Below are 26,549 nucleotides of genomic sequence, written 5' to 3' on the forward strand. Positions count from 1 at the left end.
GGTCCTAGGCAGCAGTTGGGGTGAGCCCACCGCCCAGTACCAGAACTGAAAGGGATTGGCTAATAGCTCAGAGGGGCCCCACTGCTGAGTCCGGCAGCCTCTGGGCTCTGCACAGGCAGCTGCCTCCAGCCATGGGATTGCCAAGTGCAGCAGCACCTCACTTGAATGGAAACTTCCTTTCAAAGGGGGAGGGGAGTCCCTGATTGGTGGCAACTTCCAGGACTGCCTTGAGCGGTATTTGGACCCGATTCATCTGCATCCTCCAACCTTTTGTCCCCAGTTCTTCACTGAGCTGGGTGAGGCAGGAGCTCTGCCAGCTGCCAGGAGCAGAGGGGAAGTGAAGAATTTGTTCCCTGTTCCAGCTGAGGCTCTTAGTTCCCTCCAAGCCCTTCACCAAATCAGTCACAGGAGAATGGAGAAAGACCTGACCAGGAGCCACAGCCACACCTTTCTGAGGTGACTTCAGTGTCCTGGCTCACACAGAGAAAACTCAAGCTATAGAGACCATACTCCAGTGACCATACTCAGCTCATCTTAGTTGTTCTGGGGGTCTAGGGAAGTCCATGGCTTTTCCAGCCCTGACATTTACGTATTTCCTCTCCCGTTGGCTTCTCTTCAGCCAGTGGTCTTGTTTGCACCTCCACTGTCTGCCCAGTTGATATGCAATGTGGGTTTGGCACAGCACACCAGCAGTGGTTAGGGAGGTTTGTTGCCGAAGCTTGGCATAAATGCCATCTCAAATATTTAATTAGGCAACTCTTGGAAGATGCTTAGAACAAATTACTCATTTATTTCACAAATACATTTTTGTTACTTTGTGCAATGCATGATACTGGGCCTGGCGCTGGAGAAAAAAGCCACGGAGCTCACATTCTAGTGTTCGAGTCCGTGATTATTAATCCTATTTATAGATGGGGGAAAGAGGCTCAAGGTCCACAGTCGATAAAGGACTGAGCTGAAACTTTTAAACACCGGCTGAATTCCTCGAGGAGTCTCGGTGAGCGATCACTCTCGCTCCGAGGCCAGGGACTCCCATTCCTCAGAATCCTTTCGTGCGGCCCCTTCGTCCGCTCTTCCTCTCGGAGATCTGGACTGTCGTAAACCCCAAGGCCGTTGTTCTGCTCTCTGCTCCAGCACTGACTCCGGAGGTCCGCAGACTGATGGAAGAAGGTGGTGGGCGGGCCGTAAATCCTGGGCTTGGACAGCTCAGTTTGTTAGGCGGGGCGTGGGAGGGACAAGCTCCGCCCCCCGCGCGGCGTCCTTGCCGTGTGCGCACGCGCGGGAAGCCGCGCTCCTCCCCAAAGGCCCCGCCCACAACTTCGGGACGTCTGCAACGCGCGACGTACTTCGACGGATAAATGCTGTGGCGCTGGGAGTCTGAGCGCTTCGGCCCGTAGGTACTGGGCCGGTCTGGATGTTTGGTGGCTTCGTGGCCAGCGGCAGCGCCTGAGCCTGCTTCTGCTTCTCTGTGCCATGGCGGACGAAGGGAAGTCGTACAACGGTAAGTGCTGGTTCTTGGGTGGCGGGGCGGAGCGGAGCGATCTGGTGCCCGGGTGGGCGGCGCCGGCCTAGGCCTCAGTCCCAGGTCGTGAGGCCGCGAGCGGCCCGACGTCCGTGGGGAGCAGCGGCGGCGCGGGGCGGGTGATCCGGGCGGGCCCGGGGCGAGGCAGCTCTGAGGGGGGTAGGGGCGAACTGAGGGGTGACGCCGGGGTAGTTGACTCCGAAATCCTGGCGTTGTGGGAATCTGCGGCTTGTAACCGGTGGCTCGGCTGTGGGGTGACGAGAGTCCTTTGAACTTGTGGGTGGTTGATGCCTATCAATTCAGTTTCGCGGCTAGACTCTTCCTTTAATGCGAGTGACTCTGTGCTCTCTTGGGCTGTCCTGGCGCCCTATTTCCTACAGCGTCCACTCGGTTTTGCCCGCCCCCGCCACCCCCGCCTTGCGGCTGCCGTTTAATATTTTAGCTCTTCTGCACCCGTCTCGATGTTCTAGTCCGCCTGAGTTTTAGTTCAGTTTAGTGGTTAGGGGCTTATGACAGCCGAGGTTTGCATCCTTGGTTGGCTAGACCGAGCTTGAGTGAGTTAAACTCGCAGGACTACGTTTTCTACCCCTTTGATGAAGGTAGTAACAATAGCTGCCTCCTAAGCTTTGTGTGTGTGTGCGTGTGTCCGTGCGTGCGAGAGTGAGAGTGTGTGTGTGTTTATATGAGATCTTTTCTATCGAGGGCCTGCAGCATAGCACCTGGCACTGGAGAAAGCTCTCAGTGAATGTTAGCTGCTGCTATTCATTCATTCTTTTTTTTTTTTTTTCTTGTTAAGATTTATTGTTTGCAGGGTACTGGGCATTATGCAGACCTTTTTTGGGAGTCAGTCAACTTTTTTAAGAAGCTGTTCCTGCACACAGTGATTTAGAGGGTCATGTTCCTGTGAGAGCATTTGTAGATCCTTGGTTAAGCACCTAGCTTGGAGCTGTCACTATAGCCTGAATCTAGGAGTTGTCTCCTATGTTAAAAGACATTTCAGGCAGAGGAATTGGAGAACTCACTCAGTAAACTTCAGAGTGGCAGTTTGATAGCAGGGAGATGTTTTAGGTTGGGCAGATTTTGTGATCGACATTTATAAGGCACAGGCAGAAGTACAGTTTACTGAGTGTGATGTAATCATTGTGATTGATTGGTTTTGGGAGATGTGAGAGAAGTCACCTTCCAAAGGTTTGGGTGGGGTTGAGTAGATTTGGTAAGCTGAGAGAGAACAGATTTTGGGTGACTCTCAGCCTACCAAATCTTCATTTTCCAGAAGCCCTACACAGTTTTCTGAGAAATTTTTCCTGATGTTTCCGTCTTACGGAGGGGGTTCTTTCCTCTGGACAGGCAGAGAAATTTGGGTGGAGGTGGCCTCTGTTAGTGTGTCTCTTCCATTAGTGCAGGATAATAGCTACTGTGATTGCTGATGATATATTTTCTAATTTGCGTTCCTGTTTCCAACTTCAGAGCATGATGACCGTGTTAATTTCCCTCAAAGAAGAAAGAAAGGCCGGGGTCCTTTCCGGTGGAAGTATAGTGAGGGGAATCGTCGATCTGGACGAGGTGGTTCTGGTGTTCGTACTTCCCGCCTTGAGGAAGATGATGGAGATGTAGCAATGAGTGACGCCCAGGATGGGCCCCGAGTACGATAGTAAGTGGCCAGTGGGTCTGGTTTGAATTTAATGACCCACTGGATTATGCAGCCCTTTGAATGTCTATGTTATTTCTCTTTCCCACCTGGAAGAGTGAGAAATACCAGGATTGGCTTAATGAGTGAACAGTTTTAGTTGTAGCTCTGGTAACAGTGCAGTAAGGTTTTTGAGAAGGCTTAAAGTAGCACTTATGGACTTTTTTTCTCTGCTTCCCCACAGCACCCCCTATGCCGCTCGTCCCAACCGTCGGGGTGATAATTGGCATGATCGAGACCGAATCCATGTTACCGTACGGAGAGACACTAGGGCTCCTCCAGAAAGAGGAGGGGCTGGCACCAGCCAGGATGGGACCTCGAAGAACTGGTTCAAGATTACAGTGAGTACCTTGGGAAAATAGATGGTGCAGGGGAAGCAGGGATTTAGGCTCAGGGAGAAGGTGTTTAATTCCGGAAACATCAGTTTTTTCGTCTGTTGCCTCCACAATTAGATATCTCTCTTTTTTGTTAAGAATCGATATTTTTGAACACCTAAGAGGGAGTTGAAAGAACGGACAGAAGAGGGCAGTTAAGATGAGGGGAGGATGAGACAGGCCCTTGAAAGGGAAACGTGATAACTATGGTCGCGAAATGGAGTAACTTCTTTGGATGTCTCCTTTTGGCTCAGGCCAACTGGGGTTGGCCAGGTGTTCTAGTTTGCTAATGCTGCCGGAATGCAAAACACCAGAGATGGATTGGCTTTTATAAAAGGGGTTTATTTGGTTACACAGTTACAGTCTTAAGGCCATAAAGTGTCCAAGGTAACGCAACAGCAATCCAGTACCTTCACTGGAGGATGGCCAATGGTGTCCAGAAAACCTCTATTAGCTGGGAAGGCACATGGCTGGCATCTGCTCCAAAGTTCTGGTTTCAAAATGGCTTTCTCCCAGGACGTTCCTCTCTAGGCTGCAGTTCCTCAAAAATGTCCCTCTTAGTTGCACTTGGGATATTTGTCCTCTCTCATCTTCTCCGGAACAAGAGTCTGCTTTCAACGGCCATCTTCAAACTGTCTCTCATCTGCAGCCCCTGTGCTTTCTTCAAATTGTCCCTCTTGGCTATAGCTCCTCTTCAAAACATCACAGCTGCACTGAGTTCCCTCTGCCCCTCGGCTCATTTATATGGCTCCACTGATCAAGGCCCACTCTGAATGGGTGGGGCCACGCCTCCATGGAAAGTCTCATCAGTAATCACCTCTTATTGGGTGGGTCACATCTCCATGGAAACATCCAATCAAAAGGTCACACCCTAATCAAAAAGACCGATCAGTCTGCCCCACAAGATTACATCAAAAATAATGGTGTTTGGGGGACATAATACATTCAAACTGGCACACCAGTTGTGGGAGTTGGAGTCCCTGGAGTTCTGTGTGGGGTAGGCAAGGTATAAATAATATCTTGGAACTTTTATAACCTCAATTTTTTATTCTTTGGAGAAATTATAATTTTAAACGGACAGAAAGGAGATTAAGGAATCCATGTCTGGCTCAAATAGAAAACCTATTACTGGGCATTTCTCTAGAAAATCTTTTAAAGCTTGGCAGAAGGTGTGAAAGGAGCACTAGATCGGGTTTGCTTCTCAGCCTTAGTTACATGTTGTTCCTCTCTTTTCTCTTTCTCTTATTTCTAGATTCCTTATGGCAGAAAATATGACAAATCTTGGCTGCTGAGCTTGATTCAGAGCAAGTGCAGTGTCCCTTTCACCCCCATTGAGGTACGATAAGGCCTGAGTGGCAGGCTGCCTGGGTACCAGGGAGGGCAGGGGGCCACCTGGACTAGGGGCTCTGGACTCCAAGTCTAATGCTCTTATTTCTCTTCTTGCAGTTTCACTATGAGAACACCCGGGCCCAGTTTTTTGTTGAGGACGCTAGCACCGCTTCTGCATTGAAGGCTGTGAACTATAAGATTTTGGATCGGGAAAACCGACGGGTGTGTGTAAAGAGCCTGGCTTGGTTAGGGGTGGAGGTTGGTATGGCAGGCAAGGATTGGGTCTTGGTATTGGGATTTAGGCACCCTCGGAGTTTACTCTGCCCTTTGTATCTTTCCTCCAGATATCTATCATCATCAACCCCTCTGCTCCACCCCATACTGTGCAGAATGAACTGAAGCCAGAACAAGTAGAGCAGCTAAAGGTGAGGCAGAAACAGTAAATGCACGTTTCCACCCCAGTCTACACTTCTTGGACAGTCCGCCTCCTGTAACTTCAGTGACCTCTGAACCCTTTTTCTTCCTCTGTAGCTGATCATGAGCAAACGATACGATGGCTCCCAACAAGCGCTTGATCTCAAGGGCCTCCGTTCAGACCCAGGTATGGTTGATAGCACAAGTAGAGGTAGAAGGGGAATCTGTCAGGGAGGGAACGTTTGAGACTGATTTGGTGCTGGTACTTGCCCTGGGCAAGCCCTCTCAGACTTTTGTTTCTTCCCTTTCTGCTTCCTGAAGAGTTGGTGGCCCAGAACATTGATGTGGTACTGAATCGTAGAAGTTGTATGGCGGCTTCCCTGAGAATAATTGAAGAGAACATTCCTGAGGTGAGGCTGTTGGCCCAGTATTAAGCTTGTGGAATTGCGTTGGAAGAGATAGGATGGGGTTTGGGGAGCAGGTATGTCTTGGATCCTTTTGCTAACGGCACTTCCTCTAAATTCCACAGCTATTGTCATTGAACTTGAGCAACAATAAGCTGTATCGGCTGGATGACCTGTCCAGTATTGTGCAGAAAGCACCCAATCTAAAGATCCTAAATCTCTCTGGAAATGAGGTGAGAATCAAGAACCCAGTTGTGTTTTTGATGAGGTGGACAGAGGTGGGGAGGGCTTGCCTGGCGATGGTGAAGGCAGGGGAAGGGAGTAGAGATGAGGATAGGAATTGGGTGTGTGGGGATCCAGCTGGCTTTCTTTACCAGGGTCTTATTTTCCTCACCTCTCCATTCTTTGCAGTTGAAGTCAGAGCGGGAGTTGGACAAGATAAAAGGGCTGAAGCTAGAAGAGCTATGGCTTGATGGAAACTCCCTGTGTGACTCCTTCCGAGACCAGTCCACCTACATCAGGTCAGTTGTAGCCTCTGTCTCCCCTCCTGGGGACCTTCACCCCCTGGGAGGCTGAGCTAATGCACCCTGACCAGTGCCCACCTGCAGGAGACGTGCAGCCCTGAGCTGGAACCACCTGTCCTTTGGGAAGATCACGTGCTCCTCCCTTTCCTCTGTCCCTGTCTCCCAGCTTTGCCCCGTGGACTTCTTTCCTTCCTTCTTGCCTGCTTACCCATTTTCCTGGATCTATGGCTTTTCTCTCTCCTTCCTGCACACAGCCTTTTCTAGAATCTCCCCATCCTGTTGTTCCCATCATGACCTGGGGGTGTCTTGTGCCAAGAGCCTGGTATCCCTGGGCTGAGAAAGCTTACCTACCCAGGACTTCCTGCTGAGATGGGCCTTCCCTCCTGTTCTGTGATGGTCCCTCTTGCCCTCATGCCAAGAGGGACCCCCTTCTTATGTCCACTTACCCAAGGCCATTGCTTTCCCACCCATGCTGAGGTGGAGGCCTCCTGGGAGCTGGTGCCATGCAGTCTGTCTCTAGCCCAATGCTATGAGCTGGGCCCTCCCTGGAGAAGAAACCTGGGTTCCCCAAGATATGTGACCAGAGCCGGGGCCCCGCCAGCAGGCGAGGGAATCCCAAGGCAGGTGCTGGGCGTGGAGGCCATGGGGGCATAGGCTGTCAAGGAGACAGAACTGACCCTCTTGGGGGGCGTTGCCCCTCCCTCACTTGCACACCTCACATCACCCTGCTTGGCCCCGGAGGATGGCTGGTTAGCCAGAGACGGGTAAGATTCCTCAGGGAAGGAACAACCTAAGACAGGCACAGTCGCAGAGGGGCCATCAGGAGAGAACTTGGGGGCCAACAGAGGTGGGGCACAGACCCTCACCCCCCCAACTTTGCAGGGGCCTGAACCCTCACCCCTTCTGAGGGAGGTCTCCTGTCCCCATGGCTACTTTGTTTCCCATGCCCAGCTCAGATTGGGACCCAGGTAGAAGACAGAGACCTGGCCAACAGCAACTGCCCGTTCAGCAGAGCCAAGATTTGTTTCCTATTTTAACCTTAACCACAGGAAAAGGCAGCTGAAGGAAAGGGCTTTGTCAGGGTGCCTTTCCCCCTTCTTTTTCCTCTTTTTTTTTTTTCCTTCTAAATGCCTCCTTACCATGTAGTTCTTTCCCCTTTTCTTTGCTTTCTCTACTCTGTATCTCTCCCTTTCTCCCTTGTCCCAGCCACATCCTACCTTTTCTCTCTCTTCTCCTTTTCCTTCCTCCTCTTCTTCCTTTGCCTCCCCTCTTCCTGAGCTCCACCTTGCTCATCTCCCTGTCCCAACATCCTGTGCCATCCCTGTGGTGTGTCCTGGTCTTGGCCATGGCCAGACCTGGCAGAACTGTGATGGATGCCAGTTGAGGCAGCGGAGCCCCTGGGCTCTCACCCCATTCCCTCCTCCCGGGGCTGCACAGGTGAGTAGGTAGAAGGTAAGGGGGGCAGGGAGGGGAAGGAGGTCCCGGGCTTAAAGCCTGGGCCTGGAGTGCTGCTGCTTGTGGCACTTGGGGTCAGAGAGAGAGCGAGAGAGTCAGCCTTAAAGGCAGTCCATTTCTGGGTTCCCAGGATAGGGTGGGGCGCCAAGGCCATTTTTCCCTGAGCTCAGAGGCTGGAGAGGAGCGGGGGGGATGAGCAGGATAGGCTGGGCTGTCCCTCGGGTGTTGGTATATTTGCTCCTAGAGCAGCCCAGGAGGCACGATGGCTCTGAAGCATCACTCACTTCTGTCCCGTTCTTGACAGCGCCATCCGTGAACGATTTCCCAAGTTATTACGCCTGGTAAGTCCAAGACTTTTTTCACTCTTCTCTAACAAGCATGGCATCTCCTGCTCCCCAAGGATTTTAATTAACAATTTGGGGACATGGACCCCTTTGAGAATCTGACAAAGGCTGTAATCCTTCTTCCCCAATAAATGCCTGTAAGACAAAGTTGCATGTGTCAGGATTCCTGGACCCCTGGTTGAAGACCCTGACTGTGGTCTTGTCCCTTGGATTTCCTTGATCCCCGACCCCTCGCTCTCCCATTTACTTACTTATCCAGCCTTTTTTTCCTCTGTTTTACTCTATCAACTTTCACTTCCTTTCCGTAGGACGGCCATGAGTTACCCCCTCCAATTGCCTTTGATATTGACACCCCTACGATGTTACCGCCCTGCAAGGTGAGAAGGTGGAACAGAGTTAGAACTTGGGGGATGGGGGGATATTGGTTACATTGTCCAACATCTCATCTGTTTGATTCCAGGGAAGCTATTTTGGAACTGAGAACCTGAAGAACCTGGTCTTGCACTTCCTGCAGCAGTGAGTATCCCAGGGCCCCGAAGGTTGGGAACAGCCAGGGTGGCCCAAGCACAGCGCACTCTTGGGAACTTCTGGGTCCCCTTGTGGTTCCAGACTGTGGAGTTTGGACTTCCCTCTTGATTTCTTCACAGGTACTATGCAATTTATGACTCTGGAGACCGGCAAGGGCTCCTGGATGCCTACCACGATGGGGCCTGCTGCTCCCTGAGCATTCCTTTTACTCCCCAGAATCCTGCCCGGTGAGTATCATGTCCCAAACCTCAGGGCTTCCCAGCAGAAACAGGCCAGATACCGGCCAGCACCTGCTGTATCCACCCTGCTCTGACCACCACCCCTTTTCCTTTTCTGCCCCCAGAAGCAACTTGGCTGAGTACTTCAAGGATAGCAGGAATGTGAAGAAACTCAAAGACCCTAGTAAGTGTGTGATGTGAGCAAAACAGGATGGGAGAGGGCCTGGGAATGAATCAGTCAAGAGTTCAGGTATGTGGGGCAGCCCCCGACCTTGGTTTCTTCTCTGCCTACAGCCCTGCGGTTCCGGCTGCTGAAGCACACTCGCCTCAATGTGGTTGCCTTCCTCAGTGAGCTGCCCAGAACTCAGCATGACATCAATTCCTTTGTGGTAGACATAAGTGCTCAGACAGTAAGTACCTGTTTCTTCACTGGCAGAAGCCTTGAGTTGGGGAGTGGGGTAAGAGATGAGGGGAGGTGGGCTTCAGCTCTGGCTGGGAAGCCTACATTGTAATGGTTCCTTCTCTTTCAGAGCACGTTGCTTTGTTTTTCTGTCAATGGAGTCTTCAAGGAAGGTGAGAACCTTTTTCCTGAGTTTGCACAGTAGTCTCTCCCTAGTTTAGACTTCCTCAGCATTCTCAGCTTCCCAGCTAATACCCTTTCTTCCCTCACCTCCTTTTCCCATTCTGCCCCCAAGCCATCTTGGTTTGGTCTACCCTCTCCACCTGTCTTTTCTGTTCTGGGATATGACAAAAGGCTAGAGATTAGGAGGAAACAGACTTTGGAGATTGAGTTTCCATCCCAACCTTGGTTATGTGTGTTGGTGAGCAAGTGTGTTACTTCTAAGCCTCAGATTCTTTATTTGTAAAATGGGGTTAGTGATAGCCATTTTGTAGTGGTGCTATGAGGGGTAAATGAAGTGACTTACAAAGTGCTTGACACAGGCCTGGCCCGTGAGGGCTCTGTCAGTGGATATTAGTTGTTACTGTTGTCTCCTTGACCTCTGACACTTTGCCTCACCTCTGCGCTCCTGTACACAATCGTCCCTGTCTGGCCCATGTAGGGTTCTTTGTACCCAATAAGATCATGACTCAAGAAGTTGTTAATAAACATGAAGCATGAGCGGCTCTCATTGTCATTGGCATTATCATTGCAGTGGACGGAAAGTCTCGGGATTCTTTGCGAGCCTTCACCCGGACGTTCATCGCTGTTCCTGCCAGCAATTCAGGGTAAGTATTCTGTTTACTGTGTGGAGCACCAGTCCCAGTCCATGACCAGTGTGGTAACTGGGGGTGGAGTCAGCCCTCAAGATATTTTCAGAATTTCAGAAAGGCAAGCAGAAATAAGAGGATGTGGCTAATAAACAGAGTGGTTAAAAGCATGGCTCTGTAGTCAGACTGTCTGGGTTTTCATCCTAAGCTCGCCACTTCTAGCTATGGGCAAGTTTTCTCAGCTGAAAATTGGTATCACAGTATTGGCTTCCTAAGTTTGCTCACATCACACACTTCCAAGGCTTCCTACTTGCCATGAAGACAAATGAGGGCTAAGAACTGTCCTTGGGTTGGGGAAGAATGTATAATTCTGTGTTTGGTACATATCTTTCCAAACACGGAGTCAGTGGGAGGGGGTCAGTGATAAAAGATGACAGCTGAGTGTGGGAGACAGGCCTTGTGGGTACTGAAAGAATCAGAGTGTTGAGTGTCAGAATAGGAATGGTGTAGGGAGGACAAGTTATCTGTCTGTCCAGTTGTCTGAGGTGCTTTTCGTCCCCAAGGCTGTGCATCGTGAATGATGAGCTGTTTGTGCGGAATGCCAGTCCTGAAGAGATCCAAAGAGCCTTCGCCATGCCTGCACCCACGCCTTCCTCCAGCCCTGTGCCCACCCTCTCCCCGGAGCAACAGGAAATGTTGCAGGCGTTCTCCACCCAGTCTGGCATGAACCTCGAGTGGTCCCAGAAGTGAGTGCTGGGCAAGTGTGGGAATAGGGGTAAGCTACAGTAGGGCTGGTAATGAATAATGAGAGCTCCTGGGATTCTAAAAGACAAAATGTTTTTTTAAAAAGAGAGATGGTCCATAAGAAATTTGCTCTGTGCATAAATTAACAATTAGGAGAACACATTTTAAAGCCCAGATGCAGTATTTTTACATACTGTTTGCCAACTTTTTTTTTTTTTTAACTTATACCATCTTTCCCTTAACTTGTTCTTGACAGCTATTTTAATGTTCTTTTGTATCCCATAGTTCATTGATAGACATTTGGGATTTTTATTAATTTTTCATTTTTTATAAATAGTGCAAATGATATAGATCATTGTTGGTAGACTTGGGCGATTGTATCTGTAGAATGGATTTTGAAGTGGCATTTAGTAGCAGAGTGACTGCATTTTGTTCTTCCCCACTCCAGATGCCTTCAGGACAACAACTGGGACTACACCAAATCTGCACAGGTCTTTACTCAACTCAAGGTAAGGTTTGGGAATACAGTGGCAAAAAGAGGTGGATCCCTAGGCCTTCCAGAAGGCAGAGTAAGCTGTGGGGATAGGGGGTGGCCTCCTGGCTCTACTGACCTGTCATTGTTTTCCAGGCTGAGGGCAAGATCCCAGAAGTGGCATTTATGAAGTGATCCATAGCCCCACAGAAGAAGCCCCCCTGTAAATAGCCCTTGGATACTGTTGTCTGGTCGTCGTGGTTGTCGTCTGCTCCTCTCCTGCCCAAGGCCACCCTGTGACTGTGATTGAGGGAGGGGGGCCGCTGGATCCCTCCCCTCACCTGCCTTCTGGAAGACTTCCGGAAGACTGAGCCTCACTGGTGCCAGGAAGCCAAAGCTTACTTTGTAGAACTGACACTAACTACTCGAAGGACTTAGGTGCTTTGTGTACTTAACTCCTAGAACCCTCCTTACTTTTTAAGATAAAGAGTGGTATTGTATTTTGGGTCCTGCGTACTGGGTAATTTCTGCCCCGCCCCAAGCATGAGTAGGCCCTGGCCTGAAAGGTGGGTAAACCCGGGGGGAGGAGTGCGGGGCGCGGGGCTGGGCGGTCCTCGCTGGCAGGAAGTCCCGCCCCGGAAGCGGGGGTCTGTGCGGGCCATGGCGGAGCCTTGGAGGCAGTGGGCGCTGCGGTTGCTGGTCGCGCGCCGGTCTGTGTACAGCGCGGCCCCGTCACGGGACGTGCTGCTCTTCGAGCATGAACGGGACCGGTTCTTCGCCGTTCTTGGCCTGTTCTGCGCGGGCCAGGGTGTCTTCTGGTCCTCCCTGGCCGTGGCAGCCTTGTCCCGACCTCCGGGCCCGGCGCGGCCCCCGACTCCGGAAGCCCCGGGTCGCGGCGGCTTGGACCTGCGCTCGGCGCTCTGGCGCTACGGCTTGGCTGTCGGCTGCGGCGCCATCGGTAAGGCGTAGGGTGGTTTCCCGCCACAGGAGCGTGGGGTAGCAGAGCACGACGCTCCCTGCTCAGGCAAGGAGAGTGAGGGGCTCTTTACTCTCCCGGAGGAGGAGGGGAGGGCGGGCCGCCCCCATAGGAGCGCGGAGCAGCGGAGCGCCAGGCCCCGGGAAGAAGAGGCTGACAAAGCGGAGGTCTGCCCTCGGCCCACTTTACGATCTTGAACAAGTTACGCTCGGGATTCGCTTTCTCCTCTTTAAAATGGGAATGGACAACTGAAGGTCGTGGGGGGAAGGACTAACACAAGGTTCTGGGATGTTAAGAGAAACTCAGCTGTTATTGCCACCATCATTTGTTATTCACTGGGCACTGGTAGGGTTGGTGCCTAGCCCTCCGGTGAAAACCCCTCACCCCAGGCTCTGCTCTTCCTGCAGGGACTCTGGTGCTCGCGGCTGGTCTTCTCTTCTCTGTCCGTTCTGTCCGTTCAGTGATGCTGCTGGCCGGAGGGCAGCAGGTGACCCTCACCACCCATGCCCCCTTTGGCTTGGGGGCCCATTTCACTGTTCCCCTGCACCAGGTATCCTGCATGGCCCACCGCAATGAAGTCCCTGCCATGTTACCTCTGAAGGTCAAAGGCCGGCGCTTCTACTTCCTCTTGGACAAAGCTGGACACTTTCCCAACATGCAGCTCTTTGACAACACCGTGGGTGCTTACCGGAGCTTGTGAAGGACTGACCTTGGGTTATTGGCCCCTCACAGAGGGGGATAAATTGAACCTTAGGGACAGGATGAAGCCAGGGTCACCCAAGGGGCCCAAGATTCATAAACAGCAAATAAAGGAGCAGTCAAGGGCAGCTGACGGTACCTCTAAGTGTTCATCTATGTCTGTTTAGCATTTGTTCATTTCTCCCATCCACCTCCCTACAGTGCTTTAACACCAAGAACTCAGTACCAAGACGAAGGAAGAAAGTAAATATTTTGGTGCCAAAAAAAAATACAGCTGCAAGGAAGTGGAGGCGGGGGGGGGGGGGGGTTCAGTCATGTTTCCCCTGTGGAGGGAAAACTGAGGCTCCCAGCATGAATGGAGCCATTTGGCGGCAGGAGAATTGCAGGCACTTGGGCTCTTGGGTTACTCTTCAGGAAGGAAGAAGGCGTGGCGCAAAGAGAACATCTGTCTCAGAGCTCCACTCAGGGTCCCTGCTCTCCAGAGGCTGGCCAACGTTGAACTTGCACTGAAGGATTTGGAGCACCAAAAGTACACACCACAATACCAGATTCACCCAAGAAGAGGTCTGTGGGAGACAGGAGCAGGAGGGTGAGGAGGAATGGGGCCATCTCAAATCGAGTCTTCCCACCCACTCGCCCCTCTTATCTGTTCTGGCAGGGGATAGCCCCTCAGACCCTTTCAGCTTCTTGCTGGTGGGCAACCTCAGCTAGACACTCATGAATCCCTGTGTTTGCACCCAGTCTTCCCAGGGCCTCACTTCAGCATTGTGTAGGTTGGAGTAAAACTGCAGGGCAGTTCCAGGGGTTGTCCATGGAATTTTCTGGGCTTCAGGGCAGCTGTGAGGTCAAAGAGATAGCTGGTAAGGAAGGGAAAATATATTGCAAACATATCTGTACTTCAGTGCCCTTAGAGATGAAAGCAATTCAAGGGGAGATAAAAAAGGGAAGTTAATAGTGCCCCCTATGCAGAGGGAAGGCGGTCAGCCCCAGCCAGGCCTCCCTCCCTTTCCCATTACCTAATTGTACTGCTCAAGGAGACGATGGAATTGCAAAAAGAACTGGTGCCGTAGCGAAGGATACAGGCCGACACTAAGACCAGGAAGATTGCTACAGCTGAGATGGCCAGTGTGATGCGGAGCCCTATTGGACCACTGAGCAGAAGAGAAGGAGCCTTGTGGTTGAGATGGGACTCTTCCCACCTCAACCCCTGGCCCATAGTGGGGGGCATTCACCTGTGAGAGTCCTGGATGCAGCTGCTGTAGACCCGGAAAAACAGAAGCAGGAGGCAGTAGAGAGCCAGAAGGGCAGTGGCCCCAGCCACAAAGTAGCAGACAGATGGGGCTGAGGGACAGGATAAGGCCAGTTTGGAACCATTCAAAGTGGCCACACCATACAGGGGGCAGCTGCCATTGAAGGAGGCCTGTGGAGAGAAGCTGCTAAATCCTGGATTTCAGGTCAGTGCCTCTGGATGCAGGCATGTGGTAGGTGTAGAGTGGTAGGGCCACTCTAGGAAGTTACTTGTCCATTGTCAATGTAGGAAAACCTGCTGGGGAATAAATCCTGCACCGGCCAGAAGGATCAGGAGATAGGCAGGGGTTATAAAATATACTTAAGAAAGACTTCACAAGTTCTGGTCTTCCCAGTGGGCAGAAATCCTAAGCATAAACCCAGACCTGGTGTAGCCTTCACACAATAACTAACTCAGTTGCTGTTTGCTCATCTGTAAAAATAGACATGGTAGTACTTCGTAGAAATTGAGCCGATGCACGATACATGTTTATTAACAAGAATCCCTAGCAAGGGTAAACATTCAACGTCAGCCATTGGCTTCTGTTTTTATGTAAGCGATTTCTATGTTGCTATTTTGTCATGTAACACACTGTGTTGCAGTCACGAAGGAGATCGCTCAACTTGATTTCACGGCACAGCTCAGCACAAAGGGTTTCTGAGGGAAGCGGGCCTGGGCCGACCTCAGAACCAAGTTAAGATTACAGCCCTGGCGCTGTAAGGCGCTCTGCTCCGGAGGGAACGGCATCCAAGGATGACCTGCCCGGGAGCGGCGGCAGAGCGCAACTAACGCCGCAGCCTCTCCGCGGCACCGAGCCCCGCCACTGGCTTCGAGTGGCAACACCCCGAGCCACGGCCAGCTCAGAGGCGGCCCAGGGACAGCAGGAAAACCCCCGCCTGCCGCCCGCCCCGAGGGCTGCCCCCGCCCCGCAGCCGCACCTGCGTCCAGGTCAGCGCCGCGGCAGCCACGAACCCGCACAGGAAAGCTGCAGCGAGGAGCACGAGCTCGGCGCACAGCAGACAAGGACGCGCCATAGCTCCGCTCGCCCCCGCGCAGCGCCGCGGAAGGAAGCAGCCGCCCATCCAGCGCGCGGGGCCGTCACTTCCGGGCGCCGGCGGCAGGGCGCGGTGCCGCCTCACAGCGGCAAATACAGCGAGTAGTCGGCGAGCGCCCAGCGGCGGGCCGGGCGGCCGGTGCGACCGATCATGGGCAGCTTCTGCACGTAGCGGGAGGCCGGGCTGGGCCCGTGCGGCGCGGGGAAGGCCGTCTGGAAGAGGCGCCCGCGGCAGCGCCGCCCGGCCTGCCGCCCCGCGATGATGAATCGGAAGTGGGGGGCGCCCCGCGGAGCGAAGCGGCTCTTCTGGAAGACATCGCGGGTGCCGGCGCCGGGGCCCTGCTGCCGGGGCGCCCCTCGCGCCCGGTGCACGCGCGGCAGCGGCCTGCTCTCCGAGGCGGCGGGCGCGGAGGCCGACGGGGGCCCGCCGCCCGCTCCCCGCGGGCTTTCGTCTCCCTGCGGGCTGACCATGGCGCTGGCCGTCAGCTGCGGCATCTTCCGCACCGAGTCCGGGGCGGTCGCCGGCTCCTTCTTGTCCCCGGGCGGCCGCGGGGCCGTGGGCGCGGGCTGTCCCGTGCCGAAGCGGGTGGCCAGGCTGTCCCCGAAGAAGGCGTAGAGCTCCCGATAGATGTCCGCCAGGGTCACAGAAGGGGATGGATCCTCCGGCCTTACACCCCCTGGGGGCAGCGGGAGGCCAGATCCAAAGCCCGGCTCGGCACCGCCCCCGGAGGGCGACTCCTGCAGGAGGAGACTGTCCCAGGGCAGGTCGTCAGGTCGCCGGCACCCCCTGCCCCCGGGGCCGCTCCTGTTGGGCTCTGCCGCCTGGGCCTTCATCTTCAGCAGTCGCTCCACCGCCACCTGTAAGAACAGCCAGAGGAGGACAGACGAGAACTAGGAGGAAGCTGAGCCCACCAGGTGCTCCAGAGTAAGCTCAGGCAGGAACGGGGTGCTGGAAGGGGCTGGCACTCACCAGAATGGCTCCATAAACTTTGTGCCCATCTGCTTTGACCTGAGCATTAGATACAGAATAATCGTCCAACACAGCCTGCAGATTTGTCCAGTAAGTAGACAGGTGTGGGTACAGGACTCGTTCTACTGCCTGGAAGGGAAAGAATAAATGCAGTAAGCACCTCTTTGTTGTTTATGGCCTCTCAATTACCCTTTCCCATGAAAGATGTACTTCTCTCTGATCCTGGGTAGGGCTCAGTCCTCCCACTTGGCATATTCAACCAAACTTTGTTTGGAAGCTACTTATACCCAAGCCTCTGCTAAACACTGGGAATAAAGATAGGGCACTAAGACAGACAATATAAAATGGCCTCATATCATTGCTATATATGCCAATGACCAAGAGAGCATTAGTAATGACCTTTGTTAACAATACAGCAGTTTACAGTTTGCAAACCACTACCCTATGCAATCAGTAGGCAGGGACTCCGTTCAACCCGTCTGCACAAAAACAAACAGATCAGGACCTGGACTCTGATTATATTAACTTTAAATACTGAGATTAATTTTGGGGAACGCACACAAGACTTAACAGAGAAAGTGACATTTATGGTGGGCTCTGATAGAAAGGAAAAGTTCTTTGGTCTCTCATCCACAGCCCGATGATCTGAAAATGTTGACAAAATTGACAGATTCCTAGAAAAATATAACTTACTGCTGACTCAAGGAGAAACAGGAAAGCTTAAATAATTCTGCAACTGTTAAAGATATTGAAACAGTATTTAAAAATATAACCACAAAGAAAACACCATGCCAAAATTACTTTACAAAGAAGGTCTACAGACATTAAAGTATATCTCAATCTTATACAAACAAATAATAAAAAGGAAATACTTCTGTTTGGGATGATGGAAAAAATTTGGTAATGGATGGTGGTGATGGTAGCACAACATTGCGAATGTAATTAACATCACTGAATTGTGTACTTGAAAATAGTTGAAATAGGAAGTGTTTTGTTGTATATATGTTATACCACAATAAAAATTAAAAAGAAAAACAGGAACTAATCTCTAGCTCATCCTAGGAAGCCAGTATAACCCTGATACTAAAAACCAGACAAAGTACATGAGAAGAAACATATTTATGATTGATTTCACTCATGAATACAGATAAACCCTATTTTAAAACCAGCAAATCCAAGAAGATATAAAAAATACACTAAATCCCAATAAAACTTGATTGTTTTCTTCCAAGAATATACTGTGACTAAGTTGAGTTTATCCCTAAAATGTCAAGTTGGCTTACTAATCACATGTACAGATAAAAGCAGAAAAATCTTAGGATCATGTCAAAAGATGCAGAAAAAGCAATTGACAAAAATTCAACATAAATTAATGATAAAACTAAGAATATAAAATTATTTTCTTATTCTGAGAGAGGCTATCTATTAACACCAAGTATTCATTCTCTCAAACGAGAAAGGATATTAGTACTTTTTTTAAAACTGAAAATCAGACAAGGATGCCCACTAACAGCACATGCAAAACTGTGTTAGTGGTCCTGCAGTAAGATAAGAGAAAGAAACTAAAGGCTCTAGGATTAGAAAAGAGGAAATGAAGCTGTCATTATTTCCACATGATCTGATCACCTTGATTAAAAACCCCAATAAGATCAGTACACAAAAGTCAATTGCATTTCTTGTCAGTCACCAACAGCAAACTGATATGAAAAGACAACGCCATTACAACAGCATCGAAGAATAACAAGAATCTAGGAATAAATTTAATAAAGTATGTGTATGTTTTCTTCTGGGAAAATTATAAAGGCATCCTGAAAGACCGTGAAGACTTGAAAAAACAGATATGACAGGTTTGTAGAGGAAGACTTAATATCATAATGACATTACTTCTCTCCAAAATTGATCTAACAGATTCAATGTAATTCTATTCAAAATACCAATAGCAGCAAGTAGAATTTATTCCAGGTATACAAGTGTGGTTGAGCACAAAAATTTATTACTATATCCTGTTGTATTAACAGAATCAGGGCAAATAATCCTTTGATCATCCCTATAAATACTAAAGATATCTGACAAAATTCAGCATCCATTCATGTTTTAAATATTAAATAAAAGAGGAACTGAGGGATATTTCCTTAAAATGACAAAACAGAATGGGCAGGAATTTATAAAATGGGGGAATATTAATATTTGCCTTGCAGGACTTTTGAAGGGATAAGATGTACAGAAAGCCAGGATACCCCCAAGCCAGACCTAAGGCGAGAACTGAGTAAATGGCAGCAGCAAGCACGTACCATTTTTACGATAAAGGACACACAAGTATTTTTCTAATTCTAAATGGGAGCTCCCACGGCTGTGAGAAAGGCCAGGGTCCTCACCTTCCAGCCAAGGGCGTGCAGCCCCACCACGGCCCCGTAGTGAGAGCAGAGAGGTCGCACGGGGTCTGCCAGGACCTTCTGCAAGGAGAGCAGGATCTGCTGATAGAGGCCGCTTACGAGGTCCCCGTGAGTCCTGTGGGCGCAGCCTTCAGTAAGGGAGGGGAACAAGGTGGGGTGCTGCCCCACTGCACTCAAGTCCCAGCAGCCAGAGAAAACAGCATTCGTGTGCACGCTGGGGCCCACAGGGGCAAGAGAACGAGGCTGCCTGCAGCCAAGAGTGACGAGCCTGGGGCCCAAGGGCTAAAGGATCAATACCTTGGCTGATTTGTAATCCATCTGTAGAATCCCAGTGTGTCATGATACAGGAGCTGCAAAGCTCTAAAGGAAGAGGCTAAAGCGACTCCCCTCCGCCCCTCATCCTCTCTCTCAACATACAGCCTCAGAGCCAAAGGCTTCACCCATCTCCCTATTCCAACCCACTTGTATCTGCAGCATTCCCACCCGTGGCTCATCTCTGGGCCCAGCAGCTACCAGAAAATGTGGCTGAGTAGGAGGGCAGCCCCGTCGCGCAGAGTCCAGTGGTCATTCAGGGGGTTGATGGAGGCAGCCAGGGGTTCTAGGACACAGTAGAGGACACTGCCCACCAGGGAGCGGACATAAGGCCCCAGGCAGAGGTGCGGATTCCGAACCAGGCTCCGTGCCACCTGCAGCAGCCGGTGCAGCTGCTCTAGGTCGTGGCTTACAGATTTCACCTGTTGGTAGAAGAGGTGGTGCTTGGAGGGTCACAAAGATGCAGGCAGAAGCTCACCATCCTGACAGCACCCACCAAGGGCTCTACACACTGCTGGGTCACCTCCTCCCCACAGAACACGCTCCACTACCCCAGCCTGGTCACTTACCCCACTGACCACGTAAACGAAGTAAGGCAGAAGGGCTGCAATCTTGGAGTTAGTCTGCAGGTCCTGGAGAGCAATCTGAAAAGGAAGGGGCCACACCCACCCCAAAGATGAACTGGCATTTTTTTGGAGGACAGTTTAGCACTCAGGTATAAAAATTTTATATATTTATACTTTTCAATCAAGCAACTCTACTTCTGTAAATTCATCCTCCGAAAACCCATTCACAGACATACCCACACACAGCACCATCTGTAATAAAAAATTGACAACCTAAGTGTCCAACATATTTTTAACAGAAAAGCAAGTTGTGAAATCAGATGTTTAATCTAATACCAGTTTGTTTACACAAGAATAATAGTTGTTTATAAATGGAAAAAAAATATATGGGTAGGTGGCTCTTCAGGAGATGCTCACATTCTACTTTATATATCTTAATATTATATGTATCTCTATAGCCAGCATGTATCGCTATTTCTTTAATAAGCAGAAACAAAAATATCAGAGTAAGTAAATTGAGTAAAAGCACCCTGAACCTCCAACCACCTGTGCCCTCCAAACTCCTGGTGGTAAAGACTCCAAACCCAGCAGCCATGAAAGCAAACAGGCTGGTGAGGAAGGGGCTCGGCTCCCAGGGCCCTGGCCTGGCCCTCCATCCAGCCACCCACACTGTGCCCGGGACACAGGAGCCAAGGTTTGAAGGCAGGATCCTATGGCAGTAATATTTCCTAATTTTGCAAGGGAAATAGCAGCATCCAGATGTGAGAATATGAAGGATCTAAACACTCAAACCAAGAGGCCACAGGATTGGGTGAACCATCAAAGTAGCCCTTATGTGACTCTGGACAGAAGGGGACAGCCCAAAGGGTACCTCCCTGCAGGCCTGCTGAAGCCTGAGGCCAGAAGCTAAAGTAGCAGGGGCTGGTAGGAGGCCTTGGGACTAAGCCGAAGAGCAGGTGCTTCCCAGCAGGCCTGGCCGGCACCTCCCACTTCCCCTTCTCTCCTCCCTCCCAAGTCCGGGCCAATGGAGGCTGCAGTGAGCAGGCACTCTTGGCCAGAGAAACCCCAGCATCGGCTCCAGAAAGAAGGTGTTAGGAGGACTGATTCCCCCGGCCCCCAGCCCCTCTAAGGGCCCTGTGGAAACCACCTGTTCCCCCAGAACAGAGGTGCCTCTGGAGCTGGGAGCGGAGTCAGCCTGGCAGCAGGGCACCTTAGGGCACCACCCCAACCCTGGTTGCAGCGTGGCCCCACTGTCAGTCAGCCCGGCTGGACAGGTCCCAAGACAGGCATCTCAAAAGAATTTCATGGGAATCTAAAAGTTGGACTTGGCACTCAACTCTGGCCGCCTGCTCACCTGCATCAGCTGCGGGTCATCCCCTAGCACAGCCCGAGTCACCTGCTGATAGTACTTAAGAAGGTCATCGGTCAGTGAAGACACAGCGCTGGGGACTGTGACAGAACGGGAAGGACGTGGTCAAGGGTGGCGAGCCGGGCCCTGCCCCTGCCTCCCCAGCCTGCTCCCCGCTCACCCTGCTCCATGCTCACCGTCACCCCCACACCCATCCCTGAGGAGCCCATTCAGACAGGACTCCCAGAACAGGCTCCAGCCCCGCTGAGCAGCCCGCTCTGTCCGAAGGCGCAGCCGCCGCACGCCTCTGCACTCTGTCTCCCACCCATCCTCAGCCAGGCAGATTCCTGCTCGGTCCTCAAACCAAGTCTGCAGGCCTCAGGCTCTGTGAAGCTCTCTGCCGCACACCCTGGACCCAGCATGTGTCCAGACTCTCCAGTCTAGCACCCATCTAGCCAATGCCTTGGGACCAGCTACAGGTCTGGGCCCCATTTCTGACCCTGAGCCCTTGGGACAGACCGGTGTGCGCTCAGATGTTGGGACAGGGTCGGCAAATGCTTATCAGATGCAGATGCAGAGGCTTAGAGGCAGCACCCTCAGCTTCTCAGGGAGGACAGTCCCACCAGAGGACCCATCCTTCTCACTGCCCCTGACCTGATCCTTGAGGTGCCAGGTTCCCTTTGCCATCCAGGTAGGAGACATGAACTGGAAGCAGAGGAGAGAGATGGGTCAGCCTGGGGTTTTGCCCCTTATAGCACCACCCACCCCTCCAAACCTGGTTCTGTCCCATCCATCAGCCAGTCCCCCACCACTCCTGACAACCCAACTCCTGTCTCCACGCCTTCCCGGCCCACGGCAGCCACCTCTCACAGCCGTCTCGGCACAGCCTTTGGGGATGTTGGTGGCCAGGGCCAGCTCCACCAGGTTCACCTCTCGGTCGTCAGGAAAGTAGAGCTCCCCCTCCCTGGTGGGGCGCAGGGGCAGGGCCTCCTGGGATCCGTAACCACACACAGCCTGAGGAAAGAGTGGACTGTAGAACAGCCAGAATTCACGGAGGGAGCAGGTACCAGTGGGGGGCTCTACCAGCAGGGGCAGGGAGCCCATGTTTGAGGGGAGTCAAGGTTCCAAGAGAGGGAGAGGCCCGGGCTAGGGGCCATTGCTGGGAATTAGGCTGGAGCATCCAGGGCTCGCTGAGTCAAGGACAGAACAAGGTCACACATCCGTAGGGGTTCTGAGCCCCCCACCCCCTTGCTGCTGGTGGTCCTCCTCACTCTCTCACCCAACTTTGAAAAGCCACTACTCTATTTCAAACAGGACCTTCTTCCCTGAATCCCCTGCTCCAGAACATTCTAACAGCCACAGTTTTGCTCAGCCTCCTCCCTTACCCAGAATGCCCTCTCCTCCTCCTCTCTGCCTAGTTTACTCCTGGCAACCACCCAAGGCCCAGCTTACATCCCACCTCTTCCATGAAGCCTTCCCTCACCTTCTGACCCCTGGTGGCCTTCTCCTTCTTTTCTGAACTCACAGCCCTTGTGGGCCGGACCCAGGACCTGGCACCTGTCCCGCTGTGGCGGTGAGCTTCCCTGGTGGGTGCGTCTGGTCCTCCCACTTTGCTGCATCACCAGCCCAGTGCCAGGCACAGAGGCAGGCCTGTGGTGCCACTCACCTCCACACTGCTCCATCGGAGGGCCCTGTTGAAATCCTCCACGGTCAGCTTCCGCCGTTTGGTGTGCTTCATGAACTGAGAGCTATTCTGGGAGGGGAGGAGCAGAAGCTAAAGTCAGGGGTCAGGGAATAGGGAGAAGAGAAACCCCTCAAGTGAAGAAAGACAGCCTGGGGAGAAGGCAAAGAGGACCCCAGGCCAGCGATCAGAGATCCTGGATTCCAGCTCTGCTCTCGTACAAACAAACCCTCAGTGTTACAGCCACCCTGTGCCTCAGTTTCCCTCTGTAGGCCATGAACGTGAACCTGCTCTGCCCGCCCAGCAGGGCTGTTGTGAAGAGAATAAGAGAAGATGCCCAGAAAGCGCTTTATTTACGGGAGCCCAGTCGATGAGAAGGGGAAAAGGAACTGCCACTGGCTTGTTCACCATTACGTTCCTTCAAAGCACACAGCAGCTGCCCAATAAATGCTTGTTGGATAAATCAGTGTGGGAGGTGATTAGGGAAAGGGAAAAATAATGAGAGCTGGGGAGTAGCGGGGGTTGGGGGAAGCTGTACCTGTGTGGCCTCTCTGAGACGGTAGCACACGTCCTCTGCAAGCAGCGCGGCCACCTCGTCACTAAGCTCCAGGCCCGTGCTCTCCGCCATAAGCCGGACCGACTCCCGGGGGATCTCCACGAACCGCCGCTCTTCTCGCTCTGACATGGCCCCAGAGGAGCTGGGCAGTGGGGAGAGAAGGTTTGAAAAGCTGCCCTCCTCTCCGTCAGAGCCCGGCAGCCTGACTGCGGACCTCTCAACCAGGCTTGCTCTTCTTTCTCCAGGATCCGTGAACAAGAAGCCTCAAAGCCCTGAGTGCCCAGATGAGGAAACAGCCTGGCCCGGGCAGGCAACAGTGATGCTAAAGAAAGTGCCTGGCTTTGGCGTTCAGAGAACTGGTCTCAGATCTGCCCTAACTCTTACTGTGTGAATTTGGCCAAGATCTTAGTCAGCCTGAGCCTTGGTGTCCTAGGGTGTAAAACCGGGACAATAACCACTGCCGTCCCTAAGTCACAAGGTGCCACAAGGATAAAATGAGGTGATGTATGAGGTTGTCAGGGCCTAGAACACTGCACAAATGGAAGATGTCACCATCGTTAATTATAAGCAAAAACGTCATGTCTTCTTCCTTTGACTCATGTGACAACCAATATCAACTAAATCTTGATGAAACCACTGCTTTTATCCTGAAACTTTCTTGCTCAAAAACCTTCAATACTTCCCTGCTGCTTATAAAAAGAAAGTCCAAACTCTCCAGCCTGGCATTCTGCGTTTGACCCCAAGTCCCCACATCTCTTCAATCCAATCCCTCCTCCCAGTAACACCCACCTCGTGTCCTCCAGCTTTGCCTCGTGCTCCACCACTAGGCCTGTGCTCAGGCTTGCCCTCCACCCTATTCCAAATCCCTCTCTGTCTCCTCTTTGCTAAGGCAAATGCAGGCAAATCCAGTCTTTCTCTTGAGGTCTTCTTGCCCCGAATGCCTTCTGGGAATGCGGGCTTTTAGCTGTTGGGCTTTTTGCACACGTCTGGTCTTCTAGAGTTTGGATGTAAGGCCTGAAAGCAGGGACCTGTCTTCCGTTCAAAGCATATAACAGAGTCAGAACCCAACAAAAACACAGGCTGCCAGCTGCTCCAACAATGCACACCTTAGAAGGTAAGACCACATGTGCCACAGTGAGGCATCAGCACCAAGGGCAGCGAGGCCCAGTTAAACGGTGACCCACCCAGGGAGCTGTCCCTACGAATCCACTGGCAGAGCTGACTGGGGTCACCGATGACCTCTAGGTCCATAAATGCAAAGGGCCTCTCTTGGTCTCACCACAGCCTTCTTTCCGATGGCTCCCCACTGCCTTTGGAATAAAGAACAAAATTGTACCATGGCTTCCAAGGCCCTGCATCGCCTGCCTACTTCTGCAACACCTCTCACCACTTTCTGTCTTGTGCTCTGTGTTCCTGTCAGTGGTCTTTCTCAAAAAACCTCATTTCAGGACCTTCACACGTTCTGTTTCTTCTGTTTGGAAAGTTCTCCTCCTTGTCCTCCAACCCCCATCCCTCTGTCTAGTGAACTCCTACTGCCTCCTTAAGATCTCGGTTCAAATGTCACTTTCTTTGGGAAGTCTTCCCAGATCCCCCAGTGTCCCTGTAACTTTGCCTTCAAGGCATTTATTGTAGTTTGCAATTATATATTTGTGCAAACATATTATTAATGTCTACCTCCCCAGCAGATTGTAAAGCTCCATGCAGGCAGGGAACATGTCTGTTTGCTCACCTTTGCATCCCCAGCGTGCAGCAGTGTCAGCACATAGTCCGCCCTCAGTAAACACGTGCTGAAAGAAGGAATAAAGAACAGCTATTTTTCTGATCATGTGATATGCCTGAGGCACTGAGCTATGGCGATCATCTCACTTACTCTTCCTAACAATGAGGTAGGTACCATGTAGGTATTCTGTCCATCACACGGTCAAGGAAATTAGAGCTCAGAGAGGTTAAGTGACTTGTCCAAGACCACCCAGGGAGCCCTGAGTATGTGGCAGCAGGAACCCCAACTCTTGTTCCCACTCACCACAGTATATGGCATTCAGGGGCAGCCAGCTGTGTGGGCAACAAAGCCTGGGTTTGCTATCCGAAGACCTGGCCTTGGAGACACACATTCGGTGACCCTAGAGCAGCCAGTGGATAATGAAGCGTCAGTTTCCCCACCTGTAAAATGGGAGCACTAAGTCCTGCCCACGCGGAAGGCGCAAGCGAAATTGCCCTATTATGTGTCCCCATTAAGACCCCACAAAGCCGGGGCTCTGACTGAAGTCTCCCACTTCTCAGCCTCCTCCCTCCGCATCCTCGGCCACCAGCCACACTAGTAAGGAGGTGTGGGAACTGACCTCGACGTGTCTCCGAGTCCCGCGCCCTCCCACCCAGCCTCGCTCCTGCCAGATCCAGAGGTTGTGGAGTGGGTGGAGGAGGAGGTCGGGGGTCATCAAACTCGAGTCACGTGGTCAGCGAAGGGGGCGGCCCCCCGGCGGAGCGGGCTCAAAGGCCGGAGAGTACGCGGTCGCGGCGGGCCGGGGAGTCCTTGGGTTGGGGAAGGGCCTACACACCTGAGGTCTCCCGCGCAGCTAAGGCGGCTACCGGGACGGCGGCGGCGGCGGCCCGCAATCCCCAGCTCTCCACACTAATTCCCTCTCTCGGCGCCCAGGCCCCGCTCTCCACTGGCACAACCAATCGGCGGGCGCCGTGCGAAGTTCCGGCCCCCGGGAGGCTACCCGACACATGATTGGCCAGTGTGAAGGCGCGGTAGCACCTCGGGGTCACGTGACGCTGAAGGGGCGCGCTCCTTAAAGCAACAGCCCTCTGTGGTTTTGCCAGTAAGTGTGCCGCCTTTGGCGCACGTTTATTGAGCACCTCGTCAAAGGCAGCGCCGCCAATCCCTTTGTCTTGTTTGGTCCCGAGTTTCCGAGCACTTGCATTTACGCGATTGAGCGAAGCAGGACTTTTGGCTTAGTTTTTTTGCCACCACGTGGGGTGCTCAACTTAACTCGCCAACATCCAGTATCACCTGCTACTTCCCCTTCCCCAAGAAAAGAGTGTTTTCTGCGGGCAGGAGAGACTTGTGGCTGTGCCAACATCCCGTGCAAGGTCTGGACCCCAGACCCTACTCATTCCGGGCACCCTACCTCGTGTCCTCCCCACTCCTGTCCAATGAAACAAATAAGCCCTCCCCCGCCTCGCAGACTTCCTTGACGGTTTTACACACGAACGCTGATCACCCCCTTCCCCGAACTCCTGCTGCGTGAGCAGCGACAGTTCCCAATTGAAAAGCGGTGAGTTTATCAAGTAAAGAATGGTCAGACGGACCTGGGTTCAAATCCTACACTGTTTTTGGGCAAGATTCCTTACCACATTTTTTTTCCATCTACAAAATGGGGAAACAGTGCCCGCCTTGCAGGATGGTTAAAGATTAAATGTGATAATGCCTGTGAAAGCACCTGGCAGAGTAAGTGACTGAACTTACCTTCACTCACACA

At 52.2% G+C, this 26,549-nt stretch overlaps 4 protein-coding genes across 8 annotated transcripts; 2 read left to right on the top strand and 2 right to left on the bottom strand.

The window, feature by feature from the left end:
- Nucleotides 1–74: 74 nt before the first annotated feature.
- On the top strand, nucleotides 75–11,724 carry NXF1 (nuclear RNA export factor 1). Its single transcript, XM_037838195.1, has 21 exons — nucleotides 75–1,501; nucleotides 2,990–3,173; nucleotides 3,394–3,550; nucleotides 4,836–4,919; nucleotides 5,030–5,134; nucleotides 5,257–5,337; nucleotides 5,444–5,513; nucleotides 5,648–5,736; nucleotides 5,856–5,963; nucleotides 6,142–6,251; nucleotides 8,014–8,050; nucleotides 8,362–8,430; nucleotides 8,514–8,569; nucleotides 8,701–8,808; nucleotides 8,925–8,983; nucleotides 9,094–9,209; nucleotides 9,330–9,372; nucleotides 9,954–10,026; nucleotides 10,572–10,754; nucleotides 11,201–11,261; nucleotides 11,381–11,724. Exons 1-21 carry the CDS (start codon nucleotides 1,474–1,476, stop codon nucleotides 11,417–11,419), a joined length of 1,860 nt encoding a protein of 619 aa, XP_037694123.1. The 5' UTR covers nucleotides 75–1,473; the 3' UTR covers nucleotides 11,420–11,724.
- Nucleotides 11,725–11,845: 121 nt separating this feature from the next.
- Nucleotides 11,846–13,049, top strand: TMEM223 (transmembrane protein 223). The gene is made up of 2 exons (XM_037838202.1): nucleotides 11,846–12,182; nucleotides 12,608–13,049. The coding sequence occupies exons 1-2, from the start codon at nucleotides 11,885–11,887 to the stop codon at nucleotides 12,898–12,900; spliced, it is 591 nt and encodes a 196-aa protein (XP_037694130.1). The 5' UTR covers nucleotides 11,846–11,884; the 3' UTR covers nucleotides 12,901–13,049.
- A 108-nt stretch (nucleotides 13,050–13,157) lies between these two features.
- On the bottom strand, nucleotides 13,158–15,983 carry TMEM179B (transmembrane protein 179B). Of its 2 annotated transcripts, none has more exons than XM_037838200.1 (5): nucleotides 15,126–15,983; nucleotides 14,132–14,319; nucleotides 13,916–14,050; nucleotides 13,658–13,736; nucleotides 13,158–13,465 (listed from the first exon to the last, which is right to left on the bottom strand). In XM_037838200.1, exons 1-5 carry the CDS (start codon nucleotides 15,267–15,269, stop codon nucleotides 13,310–13,312), a joined length of 702 nt encoding a protein of 233 aa, XP_037694128.1. In that variant the 5' UTR covers nucleotides 15,270–15,983; the 3' UTR covers nucleotides 13,158–13,309. The 2 variants fall into 2 exon arrangements, with proteins under 2 accessions (XP_037694128.1, XP_037694129.1); XM_037838201.1 differs by having other exon boundaries at nucleotides 13,323–13,465; nucleotides 13,575–13,736; nucleotides 15,126–15,305.
- TAF6L (TATA-box binding protein associated factor 6 like) lies at nucleotides 14,654–25,739 on the bottom strand. Of its 4 annotated transcripts, none has more exons than XM_037838191.1 (13): nucleotides 25,623–25,739; nucleotides 25,091–25,187; nucleotides 24,797–24,854; nucleotides 23,050–23,209; nucleotides 22,497–22,583; nucleotides 21,694–21,844; nucleotides 21,485–21,535; nucleotides 20,837–20,931; nucleotides 19,486–19,560; nucleotides 19,118–19,338; nucleotides 18,587–18,719; nucleotides 16,212–16,340; nucleotides 14,654–16,099 (listed from the first exon to the last, which is right to left on the bottom strand). In XM_037838191.1, the coding sequence occupies exons 3-13, from the start codon at nucleotides 24,802–24,804 to the stop codon at nucleotides 15,323–15,325; spliced, it is 1,887 nt and encodes a 628-aa protein (XP_037694119.1). In that variant the 5' UTR covers nucleotides 24,805–24,854; nucleotides 25,091–25,187; nucleotides 25,623–25,739; the 3' UTR covers nucleotides 14,654–15,322. The 4 variants fall into 4 exon arrangements, with proteins under 4 accessions (XP_037694119.1, XP_037694120.1, XP_037694121.1 ...); XM_037838192.1 differs by having other exon boundaries at nucleotides 25,091–25,227; XM_037838193.1 differs by lacking the exon at nucleotides 25,623–25,739 and adding an exon at nucleotides 25,407–25,425.
- Nucleotides 25,740–26,549: the final 810 nt, after the last annotated feature.

Source organism: Choloepus didactylus, chromosome 6, assembly GCF_015220235.1.
Source record: "Choloepus didactylus isolate mChoDid1 chromosome 6, mChoDid1.pri, whole genome shotgun sequence".
NCBI classification, from domain to species: domain Eukaryota; kingdom Metazoa; phylum Chordata; class Mammalia; order Pilosa; family Megalonychidae; genus Choloepus; species Choloepus didactylus.